A 20,535-nucleotide genomic window follows, 5' to 3' on the forward strand; every position below is an offset into this window, starting at 1 on the left:
CACCAAACCCTCCCCCGCATCCTCTGATGTCTCCTTCCTCAACGAGCTCAACAACTTTTATGCTCGTTTTGAGCGAGGGAACCCCACAACCACAACCAAAGCAGACGTGACGCCAGACCACCAACCTCTGACTCTCTCCCCCACCGATGTAGGAGCGGTGCTGAGCAGGATCAATGTCCACAAGGCTGCAGGTCCTGATGGCATCCCCGGGCGTGTTCTCAGAGCGTGTTCTGGGGAGCTTGCAGGAGTGCTCACAGACATATTCAATCTGTCCTTGGCCCACGCTGTGGTACCGGCCTGCTTCAAATCCACCTCCATCGTCCCGATACCCAAAAACTCCAACCCATCTTGCCTCAATGACTACCGCCCAGTAGCACTCACCCCCATCATCACTAAGTGCTTAGAGCAGCTGGTCCTAGCACACTTCAAATCCTGTCTTCCGACCAACTGCTCCAAGCTGGTCAAGAAGGCTCACCAGTGCCTCTTCCAGGATGAGACAACGAACATCCAAGAATACATTGGGAAGATGGCCCCAACTGACCGAGTGCTCAGTGAATACCTCAGGCAGCAGAAACCCAAGAAAGAGGAGGGAGACGAGGAACCATCATGGAAGGACAGGCCCCTGCACGGTATGTACCACCGGCAGATAGAGGAGGTGGCTGATATCCAGAAATCCTACCAGTGGCTGGACAAAGCTGGACTGAAAGACAGCACAGAGGCACTAATCATGGCAGCACAAGAACAAGCTCTGAGCACAAGATCCATAGAGGCTGGGGTCTATCACACCAGGCAAGACCCCAGGTGCAGGCTGTGTAAAGATGCCCCAGAGACAATCCAGCACATAACAGCAGGGTGCAAGATGCTAGCAGGCAAGGCATACATGGAACGCCATAACCAAGTGGCCGGCATAGTGTACAGGAACATCTGTGCCGAGTATAATCTGGAAGTCCCGAGGTCAAAATGGGAGATGCCCCCAAGGGTGGTGGAGAATGACCGAGCTAAGATCCTGTGGGACTTCCAGATACAGACGGACAAAATGGTGGTGGCTAACCAACCGGACATAGTGGTGGTAGACAAACAGAAGAAGACGGCCGTAGTGATCGATGTAGCGGTTCCGAATGACAGCAATATCAGGAAGAAGGAACACGAGAAGCTGGAGAAATACCAAGGGCTCAGAGAAGAGCTCGAGAGGATGTGGAGGGTGAAGGTAACGGTGGTCCCCGTGGTAATCGGAGCACTAGGTGCGGTGACTCCCAAGCTAGGCGAGTGGCTCCAGCAGATCCCGGGAATAACATCGGAGATCTCTGTCCAGAAGAGCGCAGTCCTGGGAACAGCTAAGATACTGCGCAGGACCCTCAAGCTCCCAGGCCTCTGGTAGAGGACCCGAGCTTGAAGGATAAACCGCCCGCAGGGGCGTGCTGGGTGTTTTTTTTTTTTTATATATATTTATTATATACATATTCATTGTGAATTCATGACAACTACTGTCTGTCTGTGCCCACTGTGTTGAGAAGCACGATAGCCCTCTTCAAATCATTAGCTTAATTGCTATAATAGTACACCAGTACATCTTCAGCTGTGATAAAATAGGAAGCTTAGAGCAGTCTCTGACCTATATTCGGCCTGCTCCAGCAGACTGTGACTATTTAACAAAATTCCTCTTTCCTTGAAGTTTGTGCCTTGCAGCTACAGTATGACAGTGTTAAATTGAGGGCCACCGTGTTCCATGCAACATACACTTCAAAATGTAATCCACCTCTAGCAAAGGGCCATTATATCTACAGACTCAAAAACCAGCTCATCCACTCATGTTAAAGAGAATCTGCTACTACATTTGAAAGGTAAGGCAATGAAGTCATTTCAAACCAAATATACAGGGAGTGCAGAATTATTAGGCAAGTTGTATTTTTGAGGAATAATTTTATTATTGAACAACAACCATGTTCTCAATGAACCCAAAAAACTCATTAATATCAAAGCTGAATGTTTTTGGAAGTAGTTTTTAGTTTGTTTTTAGTTTTAGCTATTTTAGGGGGATATCTGTGTGTGCAGGTGACTATTACTGTGCATAATTATTAGGCAACTTAACAAAAAACAAATATATACCCATTTCAATTATTTATTTTTACCAGTGAAACTAATATAATCAGAATCAGAATCAGAATACTTTATTGATCCCTGGGGGAAATTATTTTTTGTTACAGTGCTCCATTATAAACCAACATAAACCAACATTAAGACAAGACAGACAATACGCTAACTAAGAATAGTACAATATATACATATATATATATACATACATACATATGTCACTCATAAATAAATAGCTGGAAAAGAAACGTGTAGTTGTAGCAGTAACCAGTGTGTTAAGTGGATGGCCACAGGCAGGAAAGATTTCCTGTGTCGTTCAGTGGTGCTTTTCGGTAATCTCAGTCTCTCCATACTGTACAGTAATGCCACTGTTTTGCACATGTCTCAACTCTGTATATTTTATATATTTTATTTATTGTTTACTCTATTTAATTTGTAAAATATGTGTACACACACACACACACACACACACACACACACAAACACACACACACACACACACACACACACACACACACACACACACACACACACACACACACACACACGTAGAAAAATATTTAGTATACACATCCAGAAATGCATATACTATTATATATTGTACATATATTTATTAGTTTCAGATGTAGCCATTCTTGTATTTTGCTTGTTTACATTATTGTATTTTGCACAACTCTGTTGCTTGTGAAGCTCGCACACAAGAATTTCACTCACATGTGCTGTACCAATGTACCTGCACATGTGATGTGACAATAAAAGTGATTTGATTTTGATTTGATTTGATTTGAACGTGCTCCTGTGACTGACCAGCATGTCATGGAGTGGGTGGGAGGTGTTATCGAACATTGTCTTTATCTTGGACAGCATCCGCCTCTCCTACACCACCTTGAGGGAGTCCAGCTCCATCCCCACAACATTACTGGCCTTACAGATTAGTTTATTAACATCTCCACATTCACAAATATACATTTCTGACATTCAAAAACAAAACAAAAACAAATCAGTGACCAATATAGCCACCTTTCTTTGCAAGGACACTCAAAAGCCTGCCATCCATGGATTCTGTCAGTGTTTTGATCTGTTCACCATCAACATTGCGTGCAGCAGCAACCACAGCCTCCCAGACACTGTTCAGAGAGGTGTACTGTTTTCCCTCCTTGTAAATCTCACATTTGATGATGGACCACAGGTTCTCAATGGGGTTCAGATCAGGTGAACAAGGAGGCCATGTCATTAGTTTTTCTTCTTTTATACCCTTTCTTGCCAGCCACGCTGTGGAGTACTTGGACGCGTGTGATGGAGCATTGTCCTGCATGAAAATCATGTTTTTCTTGAAGGATGCAGACTTCTTCCTGTACCACTGCTTGAAGAAGGTGTCTTCCAGAAACTGGCAGTAGGACTGGGAGTTGAGCTTGACTCCATCCTCAACCCGAAAAGGCCCCACAAGCTCATCTTTGATGATACCAGCCCAAACCAGTACTCCACCTCCACCTTGCTGGCGTCTGAGTCGGACTGGAGCTCTCTGCCCTTTACCAATCCAGCCACGGGCCCATCCATCTGGCCCATCAAGACTCACTCTCATTTCATCAGTCCATAAAACCTTAGAAAAACCAGTCTTGAGATATTTCTTGGCCCAGTCTTGACGTTTCAGCTTGTGTGTCTTGTTCAGTGGTGGTCGTCTTTCAGCCTTTCTTACCTTGGCCATGTCTCTGAGTATTGCACACCTTGTGCTTTTGGGCACTCCAGTGATGTTGCAGCTCTGAAATATGGCCAAACTGGTGGCAAGTGGCATCTTGGCAGCTGCACGCTTGACTTTTCTCAGTTCATGGGCAGTTATTTTGCGCCTTGGTTTTTCCACACGCTTCTTGCGACCCTGTTGACTATTTTGAATGAAACGCTTGATTGTTCGATGATCACGCTTCAGAAGCTTTGCAATTTTGAGACTGCTGCATCCCTCTGCAAGATATCTCACTATTTTTGACTTTTCTGAGCCTGTCAAGTCCTTCTTTTGACCCATTTTGCCAAAGGAAAGGACGTTGCCTAATAATTATGCACACCTGATATAGGGTGTTGATGTCATTAGACCACACCCCTTCTCATTACAGAGATGCACATCACCTAATATGCTTAATTGGTAGTAGGCTTTCGAGCCTATACAGCTTGGAGTAAGACAACATGCATGAAGAGGATGATGTGGACAAAATACTCATTTGCCTAATAATTCTGCACTCCCTGTACTTAGAATACAAATTGAAATGACTTACATATTGGCGTGGTCCTGGGTCCTTGACCCAGAATTCAGAGTTTTGGACTGTTCATGTTTAGCTAGTATTGTGTGTTAGTATTACTTAGCATTACTACATTAAGACTTAGTTATTACATGTAGTTGAGTTTTTTTGTTTGGAATTCTCTTTATTATTGTAACTTTTCTGTGTTTAGTTTCTTGTTCTTGCGACCTTTGTTATCTGGTTTTCTTTTAGACTTTACTATTGTTTATACTTTGATCTTTAAAATTTGAGTTTATTTTCCCCAATATCTTTTTTATGTGTTGTTTAGTTACTTCATGTTTTATTTTGGTAATTATTTGTTTCCTGTGTCTCGTATTTCGTCTTACTTCCCTTGTCTTGTCATGATTAGTTTCAGCTGTTATTGTTTTCCAGGTGTTTCCACTACCAATAATTTGTCCTCATTGTGTTGATGTATATCTAGCCCAATTTCCTTTTGTTCTTTATCTGAGTGTCTGTTAACCAATCTTCAGTTTCCTGCCTGTGTATTGTGTGTCTGTTTGAGATTTTGGATTTATTTATGGACTTTGGCATTCCAGCTAATAGAAGGCTGTTTTTTAGTTTATTCGTATGTGTCTGTGACTTCTGTTTGGGTCCCACCTGCCCACCTTTGACATAAAATTAGTTTATGTCATAATGAATGCCTCAGTTTATTCAATGTATTAAATATAGAAAACAAAATAAAGACCTTTTAATTGGTTCAGTGAGATGCAAGTATGATCTCAGACAATTCACAGCTTTCTAGTTCTTATAACTGTGCACCCATCATGTGTTACACACCCTTGCAGGTAGGAACATGATTCAGGTCTGACCCTGGAGATGCCGAAGAGACGAGACATCGTTGCCATTATATTGATCGTGTTGCCTTGGACACTACTCATCACTGTTTGGCACCAGAGCACCCTCACTCCTCTGCTTACCACTCGAAAGGGTAAAAAAAAAATGTGTGTTGAAAAAACTTAAGTTCAGACAGTCAAAAAAGACTGAAATTTACATCTGCAGCAAATTAAACTTTGTGGCATAGTGTAGCTTAGTGTAGTATAGTATGTCAAAGGCAGCAAGACCCAGTATATAGCAGAGAAAGAGATATCAACTCTGAATAAGTCAGATACAGATTTAAAGGAACAGCTGGTCTAGAGGCAGGTTACAAAGTAGCTCACAGTTGTACAACAACTGTGAGCAGGTTATAGAACCTTAAAGCATGCATTTTATATTAGATTTGCTCATTGGAAAATCTTATATACAAGTGTTAACTGATTTGGCCTGAGCTGTGACTGCCTTTGTGGCTTACATTTTGAGTGGAATGCATTTCTCCTAGATTCTATATGTGACATATAAATATGTTTGTTATCAACATGCCGTTATTTTTGCTATTTTGTCATTTCTTACTCGTTTTACTCAAAATACCAAGAAACTGGAGAGCTACTGAAAGTGATTAAAATGTGCAAGGGTCTCTTCTCACCCAATGCATGCTCTGTTCCTAAATGTAATCATGTTTTTTTAACAAATAGAGTATGGAAAACAAAAGTCTGTTGGAGGAAGGTCTTCTGCCTCCTAATGCAGTCTTTGTCTTTTGGAGAGAAAATACATTTTAAATGTTATTGTGAATGTATTTCACTTATACAGGAATGCATTTGTTAGGAGACCAGGTTGGATATAGTGCATATTTTTTATATTGTCGTCAAAGTTGTACGCAGGAAAGTAAGTTACTTCTAGTGTGTACCTCAGCAAGTGTTGAAAATATTACATCTCTTTATTGATGCAGCTTAGCATCTGATCAAAGAGTATTAACATTGTCTCACATAATAAAATTAATTATCAAGAAATAAATCTTACTGTACAGAAATATACTGTAGCATGAATGCCAATCCATATTTGTGAGCACACAGAAGCTCATTGTAATGTGTTTTCTTACTGACTAGATGACAGAACTGATGGTCACTCCAACTCCAGAAACACCTTTGCTTTTAAGGAGTCATGCTCGCTTCAGAACCGGGACATTGTGGAGGTGGTACGCACGGAATATATATACAGCCGCCCTCCACCCTGGTCGGATATATTGCCCACTATCCACATCATCACTCCCACTTATAGCCGCCCGGTGCAGAAAGCAGAGCTGACACGGCTGGCCAACACTTTGCTTCATGTGGTCAACTTGCATTGGATCCTGGTAGAAGACTCCCAGAGGCGGACCAGTCTGGTTAGTCATCTTCTCCACAACACAGGGCTCAACTACACCCACCTCAATGTGGAGACACCTAGGAACTATAAGGTACGCGGGGACACCAGGGACCCCCGAATACCACGTGGTACCATACAGAGGAACCTAGCTCTCCGGTGGTTACGGGAGACCTTCAGCGTAAATACCAGCCAGCCTGGGGTTGTCTACTTTGCAGATGATGACAACACATATAGCTTGGAGCTGTTTGAGGAGGTGAGGAAATTTAATTTGGCTTTCTTAATCTACGACTTCATGAAACACTTTTCCAGTGAGTTTATGGTTTCAGTTGCTAGTTACAAGTCTTATATATATATTAGGGGTGCAACGATATTCGTATCGATATTGAACCGTTCGATACAGTGCTTTCGGTTCGGTACGCATATGTATCGAACAATACAACATTTGTAATTTATTTTATCAACTTTCCTTCTGACGATGCTGTCTGTGTTGAGCGCTCAGTGGATCTGCGCTCGACAGTGCAGCCTAGGCGGAGTAGTCGAACGCAGATTCACTGAGCGCAGGGCAAGCTAGCGAGACAGAAGTTAAGCTCTCCTTGCAACATGGCAAATTGAACCTCCCCACCCTCATTCAGATCTGGCGTTTGGAATTATTTTGGTTTTCATGTGACGTATGACCCTGAAGGTAAGCGTCGTCATGGACTAAAGTAAAACAGTATGTTGGATGTGCCACGCAATGCTCAATTACATGGGTGGGAACTAGGTGTTAGCGCAGTTAGCTCGTTAACGGATTGCCGTGTTGTGGCGTTAACGTCATTTACGAGATTTAACGCTGACAGCACTAGTGGGAACACAATGAATATGACTGCACATTTACTCCGAACATCATCCTAGTGCAAAGACAAGTGGAAGCAGACAAAAACAACAAGCATGCTACAAACTTTACCCGAGTCATTTAGACAGCTGTTAGCACATGATTCTCCTTATGGGGACCTGATATGTTTAATATGCTGCTGAGAATATAGCCCAGAAGAAGCGTATAGTATAGCTTTTATTTTGGAAAGAGCCATTTCTCTGTAATAAACTCTCTTTTCCAAAGATGAGTGATTTCTCTCATAGATCAGGCTGATTTCCACGGGCTACCAAAATCTATCTCTCCCTGCCCGTCGGGCTATCGTAGGAAGGAAAAATATATGTCATGCTAATGCTTTTGCATTCTTTCGGAAATGTAGCTGGGTAATTATGTCATTGGCATCGGTGAGCCACTGTCAATATGTGACATATTGAAGTCGCGTTTGAATTTGCGCTTGTTTTTTGCTTTCACTTTGCAATCGTGCGAACTGTGTATAGAGAGCGACAGCACTGATCTGTGAGTGATGATAATTTGTGCACCAATTCCTCTGACATCGTCTTATTAATCTTAGCTTACTATGCAAACATGACAAGTGAAATCTCCGCAGCAGCTTAAACATGTGAGAGGTTGATCGCGCAGAGAATCGCTGAGCTTATGTGAGTGCGTGTGTAAAACAGCAGAATTTTCAGTTCTGCTGAGCCAAATAAGACAGGTCAGGGTGAAGAAGTGACAGCCAAAGAAAAGCTTACCACAAAACGGAGAAAGTTATGACAAATCAGACTATAAGGCAAAAAGAAAGTGCAGCTTTATGGTTTCATGGACAAAAGAATTTCTGTGGCTGCGATATGACGAGCTAATACCAGGGTGCAATAAGTGATTTCGAACATGCAGCATTCCTGTCATAAAGGGGCATGTTTCTAAGTGACTATTGACACAACATTTCCACCAGTGTTGCCATACAGAGGCCAACTAATCATATGATATTTGCTATACAAACATATATTTCAGAGATATCATTGTAATAAGTAGCAAGTTGGATCATATTAAATAAGTGCATGACACAGGGCTAACGTATTGAACACAACTTTATTTAACACTTTGTAAGAAAAGCCCTTTGTTGAGTATGTTATTACAGTTCTAGACGCCTCTTGTATGTGATAGACCAGAGTCCCGTCTTGCCAGGTGGCACAGCTTGCTCAGAGTGATGTACGTGGCCACATTCTTCCACACAACCGGGCCTTTAAATTCTTGAAGAGTTTCCTGCGGCCCTATTTTTGAACTTTATATTCTCTCTGCAGTTCTCTCCATAGATTTTCTATGGGATTTAGGCAGGTGATTGATACTGGGTCCATGTCTAGAGCACATACCTTGGATCGTTTTCTTTCCTTTGAAACCGCTTCATTGTATTCCTTGGGTACTCTTGTTGTTTGGGATACATTGGTGCTTGCTGATATTGTCCACCCTCTTTTATCTTTTAGCTTCCTGTAATGGCGTATCAGATGGTCCCATGATAGCTAGCACTGCTCCATTTTATCCAGAATGTCCCGGTACATCTCTCCATTCATCCTGCCTTCAATAATATGAAGTCTGCCAGTACCCCTTGCTGAAAAGCAGCCCCAAACCATGATGCTACCACCCCCAAACTTAACTGTTGGTATGGTGTTCTTGGGGTGGTGAGCAGTGCCATTCCTTCTCCAAACATGGTGTGTAGAATGGCTGCCAAAAAGTTCAATTTTGCTTTCATCTGACCATACTATAGTCTTCCAATAATCCACAGGCTTCTCCAAATGCTGTTGCGCAAATTTTAACCGAGCCTTGACATGCTTTTTGTTCAGCAATGGAGTCTTGCGTGGTGAGCGTGCATGGATGCCATGGCGGTTCAGTGCATTGCTTATAGTTTTCTTTGAAACAACAGTACCTGCTGATGCAAGGTCTTCCTGAAGTTCTGTCCGAGTGGTTCTTGGCTCTTGGAGAACTCTCCTGATTATTCTTTGGACTCCTCGGACAGGGATCTTGCGTGGAGCACCTGATCGTGGCAGGTTTATGGTGAACTGATGCTCTTTCCATTTCCGGATAATGGCCCCCACAGTGCTCACAGGAACATTCAGCATTCTGGAAATGCACCTATAACCATTCCCATCACAATGCTTTTCAACGATAAGATTACGAAGATCTTGAGAGAGTTCTTTGCTTTTACCCATCATGAAGTCTTTCCTGTGTGCCTTCTGGGTAATGAGGAGCCTTTATAGGCCATCAATTAGGACTAAAGCAGCTGATATCAATTAGTACTGATAGGGGACAGGATTTCTCTATCAATACTGACAGATTTCAGGTGATCTCCTGGCTTTCTATGTCATTTTGCCCCTTGTTATCTTCATGTATTCAATACTTATTCCCTGTGTCATTTCACTTTATTTATTATGGTTTAACTTGTATACTTCAATGTTCTGATTTGTTTGTATGAATTCAATATTTGGCTTGATGGCAACATCTGGTGGAAATGTTGTGTCAATAGTCCACTTAGAAATCCCCTTACTGATGAAAATGCTGATGTGTCAAATACTTATTTTCCCCGCTGTAAATAACCAGGGCTGCACATAAGTGGTCCGCAGGTGCGCATTCGCTGTCAAAATAAAAAATGCGCACAAGATAAGAAGTTGCAACGCGTGTTTGCGTACATAAGATTTTCAGGAGGAGGACAGACATTTGTTTAGAACTCTTAAAGATGTCGAAGAAGCTCCTTTAAGCAATTACTTTGGTGTTCCTCCACCTCCAAAGAAATGTCAGAAGGAGTCCGAACCACAAAAGAAGCACGTATTCTCGGAAAAGTAGTTGCAGGAGGTGAGCTGGCTTCAAACAAATGATGAACGCACAGAGATGGTGGTGCAGAATGTGCCGTGAAAATTTAATAAATGACAAATTAAAAAGGCATGAACTTTTTTTTGTATCGAAAAAATATCGAACCGTGACACCAAAGTATCGAACCGAACCGTGAATTTTGTGTATCGTTGCACCCCTAATATATATATATATATATGCTGTGAAACTTTATATGACTCAGTATTGTAGTGTAACTAGGTATATTATACGACTGCGTCAATATAACTTCAATTGTTGTAATATAAATGATATATACTGTATGTAGTTAATATTCTTAACAAGAGTATTGTATCATGATGACTGTATGAGATATATCAATTATATCAATGGATGATAAATTGTATGTAAGTAATGACTTTATGTGGTGTGTGTAATTAATGTGTGTGGTTATATGTTGTGTGTATGATATGTCGTTGTATTGTATATGTATAATATATATATAATATATATATATATATATAATATATATATATATTATATATATGTGTGTGTGTGTGTATATATAGTTCACCTCACAATAGGCATAGGTAACCTCCAGTAGCTAAGGAAAGAATGTGTATATCTCAAATAATTGATGAAGGCTTGCAGAAGGTTACTGGCTTCTGTTATGTGAAAATGATTGCATAGAGGTTTCTGCACAACAAACAGGAGAAGTAAATGTTCTCAATGTTTTGTGTTGCTACACACTTCACTGCTGCGTAGCTAGTGAAAGTGCCTGCAAACAAGCTAGCATTTTCCATCTTACTACAAGGAAATGTATTAATACAGTGGGGCAAAAAAGTATTTAGTCAGCCACCGATTGTGCAAGTTCCCCCACCTAAAATGATGACAGAGGTCAGTAATTTGCACCAGAGGTACACTTCAACTGTGAGAGACAGAATGTGAAAAAAAAATCCATGAATCCACATGGTAGGATTTGTAAAGAATTTATTCGTAAATCAGGGTGGAAAATAAGTATTTGGTCACCTCAAACAAGGAAAATCTCTGGCTCTCACAGACCTGTAACGTCTTCTGTAAGAAGCTTTTCTGTCCCCCACTCGTTACCTGTATGAATGGCACCTGTTTGAACTCATCATCTGTATAAAAGACACCTGTCCACAGCCTCAAACAGTCAGACTCCAAACTCCGCCATGGCCAAGACCAAAGAGCTTTCGAAGGACACCAGGAAAAGTATTGTAGACCTGCACCAGACTGGGAAGAGTGAATCTACAATAGGCAAGCAGCTTGGTGTGAAAAAATCAACTGTGGGAGCAATCATCAGAAAATGGAAGACATACAAGACCACTGATAATCTCCCTCGATCTGGGGCTCCACGCAAGATCTCATCCCGTGGGGTCAAAATGATCATGAGAACGGTGAGCAAAGATCCCAGAACCACACGGGGGGACCTGGTGAATGACCTGCAGAGAGCTGGGACCAAAGTAACAAAGGTCACCATCAGTAACACACTACAACGGCAGGGAATCAAATCCCGCAGTGCCAGACGTGTTCCGCTGCTGAAGCCAGTGCATGTCCAGGCCCGTCTGAAGTTTGCCAGAGAGCACATGGATGATACAGCAGAGGATTGGGAGAATGTCATGTGGTCAGATGAAACCAAAGTAGAACTTTTTGGTATAAACTCAACTCGTCGTGTTTGGAGGAAGAAGAATACTGAGTTGCATCCCAAGAACACCATACCTACTGTGAAGCATGGGGGTGGAAACATCATGCTATGGGGCTGTTTTTCTGCCAAGGGGACAGGACGACTGATCCGTGTTAAGGACAGAATGAATGGGGCCATGTATCGTGAGATTTTGAGCCAAAACCTCCTTCCATCAGTGAGAACTTTGAAGATGAAACGAGGCTGGGTCTTCCAACATGACAATGATCCAAAACACACCGCCCGGGCAACAAAGGAGTGGCTCCGTAAGAAGCATTTGAAAGTCCTGGAGTGGCCTAGCCAGTCTCCAGACCTCAACCCCATAGAAAATCTGTGGCGGGAGTTGAAAGTCCGTGTTGCTCGGCGACAGCCCCAAAACATCACTGCTCTCGAGAAGATCTGCATGGAGGAATGGGCCAAAATACCAGCTACTGTGTGTGCAAACCTGGTAAAGACCTATAGTAAACGTTTGACCTCTGTTATTGCCAACAAAGGTTATGTTACAAAGTATTGAGTTGTATTTTTGTTATTGACCAAATACTTATTTTCCACCCTGATTTACGAATAAATTCTTTACAAATCCTACCATGTGGATTCATGGATTTTTTTTCACATTCTGTCTCTCACAGTTGAAGTGTACCTCTGGTGCAAATTACTGACCTCTGTCATCATTTTAGGTGGGGGAACTTGCACAATCGGTGGCTGACTAAATACTTTTTTGCCCCACTGTATGTTAATAATAAGCAATAACAAAGAGACTTTCAGTACAGCTTTATACTCTTCTTTATAACCAGTTTCACACTAGCAACTGCCAGAAACCGCACCCTAACCGGTTGCAGAATGAACACTTTTACTTTGGCAACCAGTGACTAGCAGCAGGTCAGTGACTGTCTCCAGCCCTGCGTCTTTGGGAGCTTTAGCAAACAGTTTCTTTCAGCAACTACTAACAGCTGGTCAGGGGAGTGCACATTTTTCCCTAGTGACTGGTGATTGCCAGATGGTCGCCGACAGGTCTGTGCGACTTGCTTTAAAACTCTTATATTTTCTAAATGATGATTCCATTAGAGTCAAAAAGCAACTAGAGGACAGTAGGCGTGTGCATTAGCACGTCATTGACGAGCACCATCACGTGCTCATTGCAGTGTCCTCAGCTCTAACTTTTCAAGTCCTTTTTCCAAACACCAAGTTTGTGATGCTGACTTCACAAACTGACATCACACTACGTCCATCTTTTACCATCTGTGATCTTTAGCTAAATCTAATCTTTTGTATGGGTTTTTAAATAACTTGCATAAGTGGTTTATTTCTGTGTCTGTTTTCAACTAACAGATGCGTTCCACTAAAAAGGTGTCGGTGTGGCCCGTGGCTTTTGTGGGTGGCCTGCGTTATGAGTCACCCAAAGTAAACACCTTGGGGAAGGTGTTTGGCTGGAAAACTGTATTTGACCCGCACCGGCCCTTTGCTATTGACATGGCTGGGTTTGCGGTGAACCTGCAGCTCATTCTGTCCAAACCTCAGGCTTATTTCAAGCTGCGTGGGGTAAAGGGAGGATATCAGGAGAGCAGCTTATTAAAAGAGCTGGTCACTCTCAGTGACTTGGAGCCTAAAGCTGCTAACTGTACTAAGGTAAGAAGAGGAGGCTTTCTATATGTTTAAAATGTCATGCAATGCCAGTGAAATGACAATGAAACAAGCTGCATCTGGAAATGCTGGTAGAATAAGAAGACGAGTCTTAGGATCTTGTGTTGTCAGAAGAATTTGTTCTTAAAGTCATTAAACTGTCAGCTTAGCGCCAACCCTTTAAGCTCAGAGGCTCATTTTAAATATGTTATGTTCTGCGTCTGGATATTGTGTAGCAGATATGAAGCAGCCTATTACCAGCAAACAGCATTTCTAGCCAAAATGTCTGTATTAGTATCTCATCATATTGAGTATTTTTTTGCTCGTCCATGCCTTTCTCCTTACCTCTAGGTATTAGTATGGCACACAAGGACAGAGAAGCCTGTGCTGGTAAATGAGGGCAAGAAAGGATTTACAGACTCTAACGTAGAGATATGACATCCTTCACGTGACACAGGTAATAACGGAGATTTAGAAATGCAAATTACTGCATTTCAACACAGTGATTACTTTGGGTGTGCGGGAATGGAAAAGCAACTTCAAACCCAAAGAATATGGGCACCCAGAATACACACCTAATTTGAAATGAATGTCTGACCTTTGTATGTAATACATTTTCAAAGCAATTCATTTTGTCTTAGTGGACCATCAGTGCATAGACCTGAAGAAATAGTTCACCGGGGTTTTTAGTCATAGTTGCCACTATAAGACTTTAATGATAACTGAACAGATGGCTAATACGGCTATCAGACTGGCCGCTCCCTGATTTCCAAAGGGGCTGCCGCATTGGATGTCTGCCCAAGTATCTCGGCGTGGGTCTGGCACAATAAGCTTGTGACCCCCTGAGGTTGGGTTTGTGACTATGCGGCAATTGCTCATTGTTAACCAGCTAACATTTACATGCCATTTCAGCCAGATTAACATTTATGATAACTTATCAGTATCTCATTGTTGTTCTAACAGAAGCTGTACTGACCCCCAGAATTCTTCAAACTGTTGTTCAATGTTGTTAACGTCACCAAGTTTAGTTGCTACAGAGGAGAGGAGCTGCGTGTCTGCCTGTCTGCAGCGTGCTGTGTGAAGTTATGTCAAATAGAAACGGCAAAGATTGCACTGTTGTTATTGATACTATTGCAAATGAGCATCTACATTTTTAGTATCTATTGGTATCTGAGAATTTTTTTTATGACAGCCATAATAGAAACCCTGTTTCTAGGTCAAGTATCTACTTTGTTGGATGAGGCTTTTCTCTTAGCTCTGCTGTATTTTAATAAATTCAAGCCTCCAAATAATATTCTGCCCCTCCAGATTGTTATCAGTGCCAAAACAGAAATATCACAGGAAGTCAAAATTTGCCTTAAATTTTCAATAAATTTGGTTTTCTAGAATTTTTGCAGCTATTGAGACAAATGTGTGATACATATCCATAGTTAAACAGAAGTAGTGACCTGGATGAGCTCCCTTCTCTTATATTTTCCCACGCGTGGAATCACAGATATCACAGGTTGTTTCAAACATTTTTTAGAAGCTTTTTTAGAAGTTTTTTTTATTGAAATGAAACACATTAAAAAAAAATTTTAAACAATATAAATAAACACACAATTTAAATATTTACTAATATTTTTCAAAACCTCTCAGTTTAAATATTTGATATGTTTTCTGAGTTCTATTGTGAATAAAATATAGGTTTATGACATGCAAATCAATAGATTCTGCTTTTATTCACATATTAACCTGTAATATAGTATAGTTTGTTCTTTGTTCATATTTTGCTTATAGAACTCTTTTGAGTTGTAAAAACTATTCCCACAGAAATATTTTGAAAGGCTGTTTCTCCACATTTCTCTTAAAGCTTTCACACTACTGTTGATCACTGAAGTTGCCTTGATTATTGTCATGTTGACCTTGGTTCTAATGTGGGTTTATAACTTTTGGGACATTGGGCACCATAATTATTTTGACAATATACCCTCCAACATGGTGTCATAGTTCATTCCACGGGGCTTTGCATGTCTTACACTATTTTTCTCAAACAAGTCAGACAACATATATTGAACACAGGCAGCTGACTGTTTTCTGCTGTCTACAGCATGTAAAAAATGTTCTACTGACACATTCAGTGTGACTGAAGTGAAAGAGCCAGTGTGTCCATACAGAAGAAAAGTATGATGTGAATATGTGGAGTGTCAGAAACGAAACGAGGGACAGTGTCAGCATATGTAACAAAACCACTTTTCATTTACCAAACCCAGGTTACTGAGCTGAGAGGAAACGTATGGTCTAGACTTTTGTATGAGTGTTGTTCAGTTTGTATTTCTGACTGGGTAGACTTTCAGTAAACAAATGTCAGATGAAAATTGTTGTCACAACAAAGTCCCTGAAGCCATTTCTGAGCACACGTACCCGGGTATTTTTGAAAACGCAGATTTCGTCCACACGTAAACGGCGTTTTCGGTCACTGAAAATGGAGATTTTTAAAAACTCCGGCCATGCAGGGTGGATATTTTTGAAAACTCCGTTTTTGCATTTACGTGTGGACGAGAAAAACGGAGAAAACGCAGCATCAAAGGTGTGCGCCTTTTTTGACGTCACACTGTGCGCCACGTTATTGTTTCGGTGAAATGAATTTCTACAATACTGTTACTGTTAATTCTACTCTCTGCAGTGTTTAAATGCTTACATATACACAGTTACTGTCCGTCCACACATACGACTCGTGTGCTTCTATGCCCCAGCTTTGTTTACTTTTTCCCACCGAGGCTTCTAGACTTCTGATTGGCCAACATTTCTACACGGTTAGGAATATATCACCACCTGTTGCTTTGGCATGTTCCTAGCAGCGTTTTCCTTCATTTCTGCATTTACGTGTGGACGGGATTATTTTTTAAAACGAAAAATCTCCGTTTTCAAAAATACCCGTGTACGTGTGGACGTAGCCTAAAATGGATAACCATTGACTTTTGCATAATATGAAATAATGTGTATTTACTGTTGGAAATGTGGATCTAATCTGAAAGTTATCCATATTTTTATTTTTATAGTTTTCCTTTTGAGTTTAGATGCATGGCCGATTCTCTGATGTATATCTGTTTCTACCTGTGCTGATGCTAGCATGGCTAAAGCTAGCCAAGCAGAAGTAAAATGTGAAGCAAGACAGAAGGATATACTCACACACACCAACGAGCACTGCAGATGTAACAAAAATATGTTGACATCAAATAGTATGTTGTTTGAAATCTATATGAAAAAATTACATATCTAGTTTTTCAAACATTATTTTGTTTTTCTTTTTCACAATGTTATTCAATTGTTCTAATTAGTGTGTGATTAGCCTTAGTGCCCTAGAAATCATTTTTATATACAACTAAAAAGGACTCGCAAATATGTTTGAGGATAATACCTCAACTTTATGATGAATTGCTAAGTCCTAAATTTGATGCCAGTGGTTGGTTTAAAAAAAGCCCCAACAATCTAAAGATCCATATGAGCAACACTTGGCAATAGTAGGGAGGAAAAACTCCCTTTTAATGGGAAGAAACCTCCAGCAGAACCAGGCTCAGGGAGGGGCGCCATCAGTGATTTGTTCACTGACAATTTTTTTCCTGCACCCAATTCTGGGTGCAAAACTTAATTTTTTTAACCACTATAAACATGTAGTTGTATATAAATATGATTTTTAAGACACAATGTTGAGACGAGTTAGGTGAAAAGCCAAAGCAGCCACTTTTGCTTCTTCTTTTTTTATTTAGTTTCAGTTTCGAGTTCAGACAGCTTGATAGTATGAATTTGCTGTCTGTCTTTCTTTGCAAAGAGTCATGTAGAGACAGTCGGTGGCAATAAGTCCTTTTTCTTCCTTGTCTTGTTCTTCTGTGTCTTTTTCTTTCAGAGGCTCCCGCAGGGAGTTTGTGGTCTCATAAGCTCTCCTGTGATATTTAGAGCTTGAGCTAGCCTCATAAATTAGTCAGTAGCTTCATCTGATACAAATCATGTTTTCTGTTTGTGTGATTAACACAGTCCCTGAAAGAAATAAACAATAAAGATGCAGTATCATGAGAGAAAATCTTGAGAGAAAAAAAGATGGGGAAAAACTGCACGCATAGCCTTCTGGATAGACCCTCAACTACAGAGTGTTGTAATAAACATAATGACATAGGTAAAATGAACGCTGGATGAGAGACTGTCAGAATAAAACAGGAAACATACTGAGATGCAGACTAAAACACACAGACTTGACACTGGAACTGGGGGAAGTACAGACATGCATGCACATAACAGGCAGGGAAGACATTGAATGAAACACAAGGAGGGGAACATGGGAACAGGAAAGGGAGACGAGCCACAGAGGGAGACACGGACATAACACAGGAAACATATACAAAGGACTGACAGGCTCTCACAGGAGATACAAGAGGAACCTAATGCAAGAAACCATAAACAAGGCTGACTGTAAAACTTTAACTGAACCCATCCTTAAAATGGAAAAAGTGACAAAAACCCTGATGCATAGCACAGTTTGTCCAGCCAACATTTAAGAAGGCTGTCCAGCATACAGTGACATGGTATCGCAGACACCCGAGAAACTTTCCTTTTAGAATTATTTTTCAACCAAGATTAGATAATGAGAAAGAAGATCAGCTGATGAACATTCAGCAATCATTGAAATGGTGAATGTTAGCTGGCACCACAAATGTCCTAATTTATTTACAGCTACAGTATGTTAGCATTTGGCGCATACACAGTAAAAAGAAATCGATTGAAAATATATGCAAATCTGGTAATAATTTCACCATTATTAATATATATTAATGAGAAGAAGAAAAGAAAAGATGGAACGTTGCCATTCTTGCATAATAATATCAGCCATCTCCATCTTTTTCAAACATAAAGGAGACTGCTAATTACCGCTTGTTAATATGTGAACCATTTGCACTTGTGAAAATTACAGGCTTATAAAAATAAACCTGTAAATTTTATACATGATTTTAATGTCATATTTATGATTCTTTACGAGCATCTACAGACAAATTCCCCGAGGTAATTCTTTTCCATGCAGTGGCAAAACAACATAGCCCTGTGATAGACCACTGAGCCTGTCTCTTCCCCTACATCAGCTAGGATGCAGGCTCACATGGATCATTGGACAAGTTATGGATTACTTATAAAAACAAATTAGTTACAAGATTAGAAACAGGTCATTTAAAGCCTGTGCACACAGATTATATTGCTGTATTTTTAAAGGGATTATATACAAACAGTGTTTGGCAGAACCTGTACTTAAAAATCTGAGGTTTCGCATTGTAATTATGACACATGGAAGTCAGTTTGCATGCTACTGCCATGCTGGAAACTTGGGAGTATGATATTTTGAACATCATATTGCATTGATAAAGCTTTACATGGCCTCTATCATGGCTAATAATTCATTTTCTTTTTTTCCTGATTGCACTTATTAAGTGTAAACTTTTTTGTTTCAGGGGAGGAATGTTTCTACTGAGCTCTCCCTGGATTCAAACCAACCTGAGCTCCGAAAAAGCAACAGTCACGGTCAAAAGTATTACCAGGACGCAGCAGCTGTATTTCACCACAGCTTAGCATGAAGCTACGCGTGTCCAGTTGAAGAGGCAGAGCAAAGCCATATGTGCTTGAGCGACCACAGAGTATCAAAGCACAACTGCACAAAAACGACTGGTGTGTTCTGGAGCAGCACTGAAAGGAGTTTGCCACCTGAGGTCTCCTCTGAGATAAGGGATGTCACATGACTTAGCTGCAGGAAGAGATGGTACAGCAAGCAATAAAGAGCCTTGTGAGCGACATCAACACCAGCCAACCATCCAATCAGAACTGAATGGGGCCCTTTTGTTTTGATGCAAGCTGGCTGTCGGGGAAAGAGCTGCACAGGGAAATAAAAGAAGTCCTTGTTTCAAGAGAGTCAGCACCGACTGTTAGACAGCACTGATGGGATCTGAGCCCTCCCCCTTTTTGTACTGTACAACAGTGAGCCCAGTACTAATTAGGAGCCCTGCTACTTTTGAACATACATTTGCGCACACTGAGCTGTCACACTGCTCACAGACACACATGCACACAAAAACATGAAGCAGTGGCTTATTAACAGCAGCGTCCTCTCTCGCATTCATTTACTACCAGCTTAACATGCTGTAACAGCGCTGACATGCACTCATATTTAAAAGAGGATCCAGTATTGCTGTTAGCCTGTCAAACTCAAAGACTTCCTCATAAGCTAATTAAGACTGCACTGGGTGAAGGTTTCTTAGCAGTTATTTATTGTTTCAGAGTAATTTGTAGCATTGGTATGTTAGTTGTGAACAGTACGTGTGAGAGTCGATGGAATGTAAAGCCATTACTCTGAAAATCAGAAGTGCATTCTTTCAAATAGCTGTGTTATACATTCTAATTATTCTCACCATGGATGGAAGGCTTGCGAGTAATGAGTTCATACTCCACTGACTTGCAGCAACACCACTTAAGAATGCAAATGTTCTATATGACTTTGTATCTTTTTAAGAGTTCAGTCAGTTATCAGTGTTAATTTGCAGACATTTGAAACATTCAAACACTTGAAACATTGAACTTTGACTTGATTAGGGTCTGATGCTACTGCTATGTTGCTTGTGTTTCATTTGACAGCTGCTCAAACTACTGCCTCATGAAGCTGATTTTTGCTTTACAGACCTAAGATTGCAGTAACTGCTACTTGATACATACTCAAGTATATTCACATAGGCAATACAGATTTAACAATCTGACACACCTGCCACAGCCAGACTCCCTAAAATTGTTACTCTAAGACTGTAAATTCACAGAACGTGATCATTGCTTAATAATTCTGCTGTATGTGTAAAGATTTATTGTAAATAAGGGTACTGTATGTACATAGGTTTAAACTGCTCCCATACAATCGTGACTCTGTCTTTGATTTAAAGAGTCATGTCTCTCTCTCTCTCTCTCTCTCTCTCTCTCTCTCTCTC

At 40.8% G+C, this 20,535-nt stretch overlaps 1 protein-coding gene across 3 annotated transcripts in view; it reads left to right on the plus strand.

The window, feature by feature from the left end:
• Window positions 1-20,465, plus strand: part of LOC102313357 (galactosylgalactosylxylosylprotein 3-beta-glucuronosyltransferase 1) — a 62,867-nt gene extending 42,402 nt beyond the window's left edge. For all 3 annotated transcript variants that reach the window (XM_042218830.1, XM_042218831.1, XM_042218829.1), the window contains exons 3-7: window positions 5,165-5,307; window positions 6,299-6,810; window positions 13,256-13,552; window positions 13,898-14,003; window positions 19,021-20,465. In XM_042218830.1, coding sequence (XP_042074764.1) covers window positions 5,196-5,307; window positions 6,299-6,810; window positions 13,256-13,552; window positions 13,898-13,984 — 1,008 coding nt within the window. In that variant the 5' untranslated portion in view covers window positions 5,165-5,195 and the 3' untranslated portion in view covers window positions 13,985-14,003; window positions 19,021-20,465. The remainder of the gene's footprint in view (window positions 1-5,164; window positions 5,308-6,298; window positions 6,811-13,255; window positions 13,553-13,897; window positions 14,004-19,020) is intronic.
• The last annotated feature ends 70 nt before the right edge of the window (window positions 20,466-20,535 follow it).

The sequence above is a fragment of the Haplochromis burtoni genome, unplaced genomic scaffold, assembly GCF_018398535.1.
Source record: "Haplochromis burtoni strain Fernald_Lab_line unplaced genomic scaffold, NCSU_Asbu1 Contig_24, whole genome shotgun sequence".
NCBI classification, from domain to species: Eukaryota; Metazoa; Chordata; class Actinopteri; order Cichliformes; family Cichlidae; genus Haplochromis; species Haplochromis burtoni.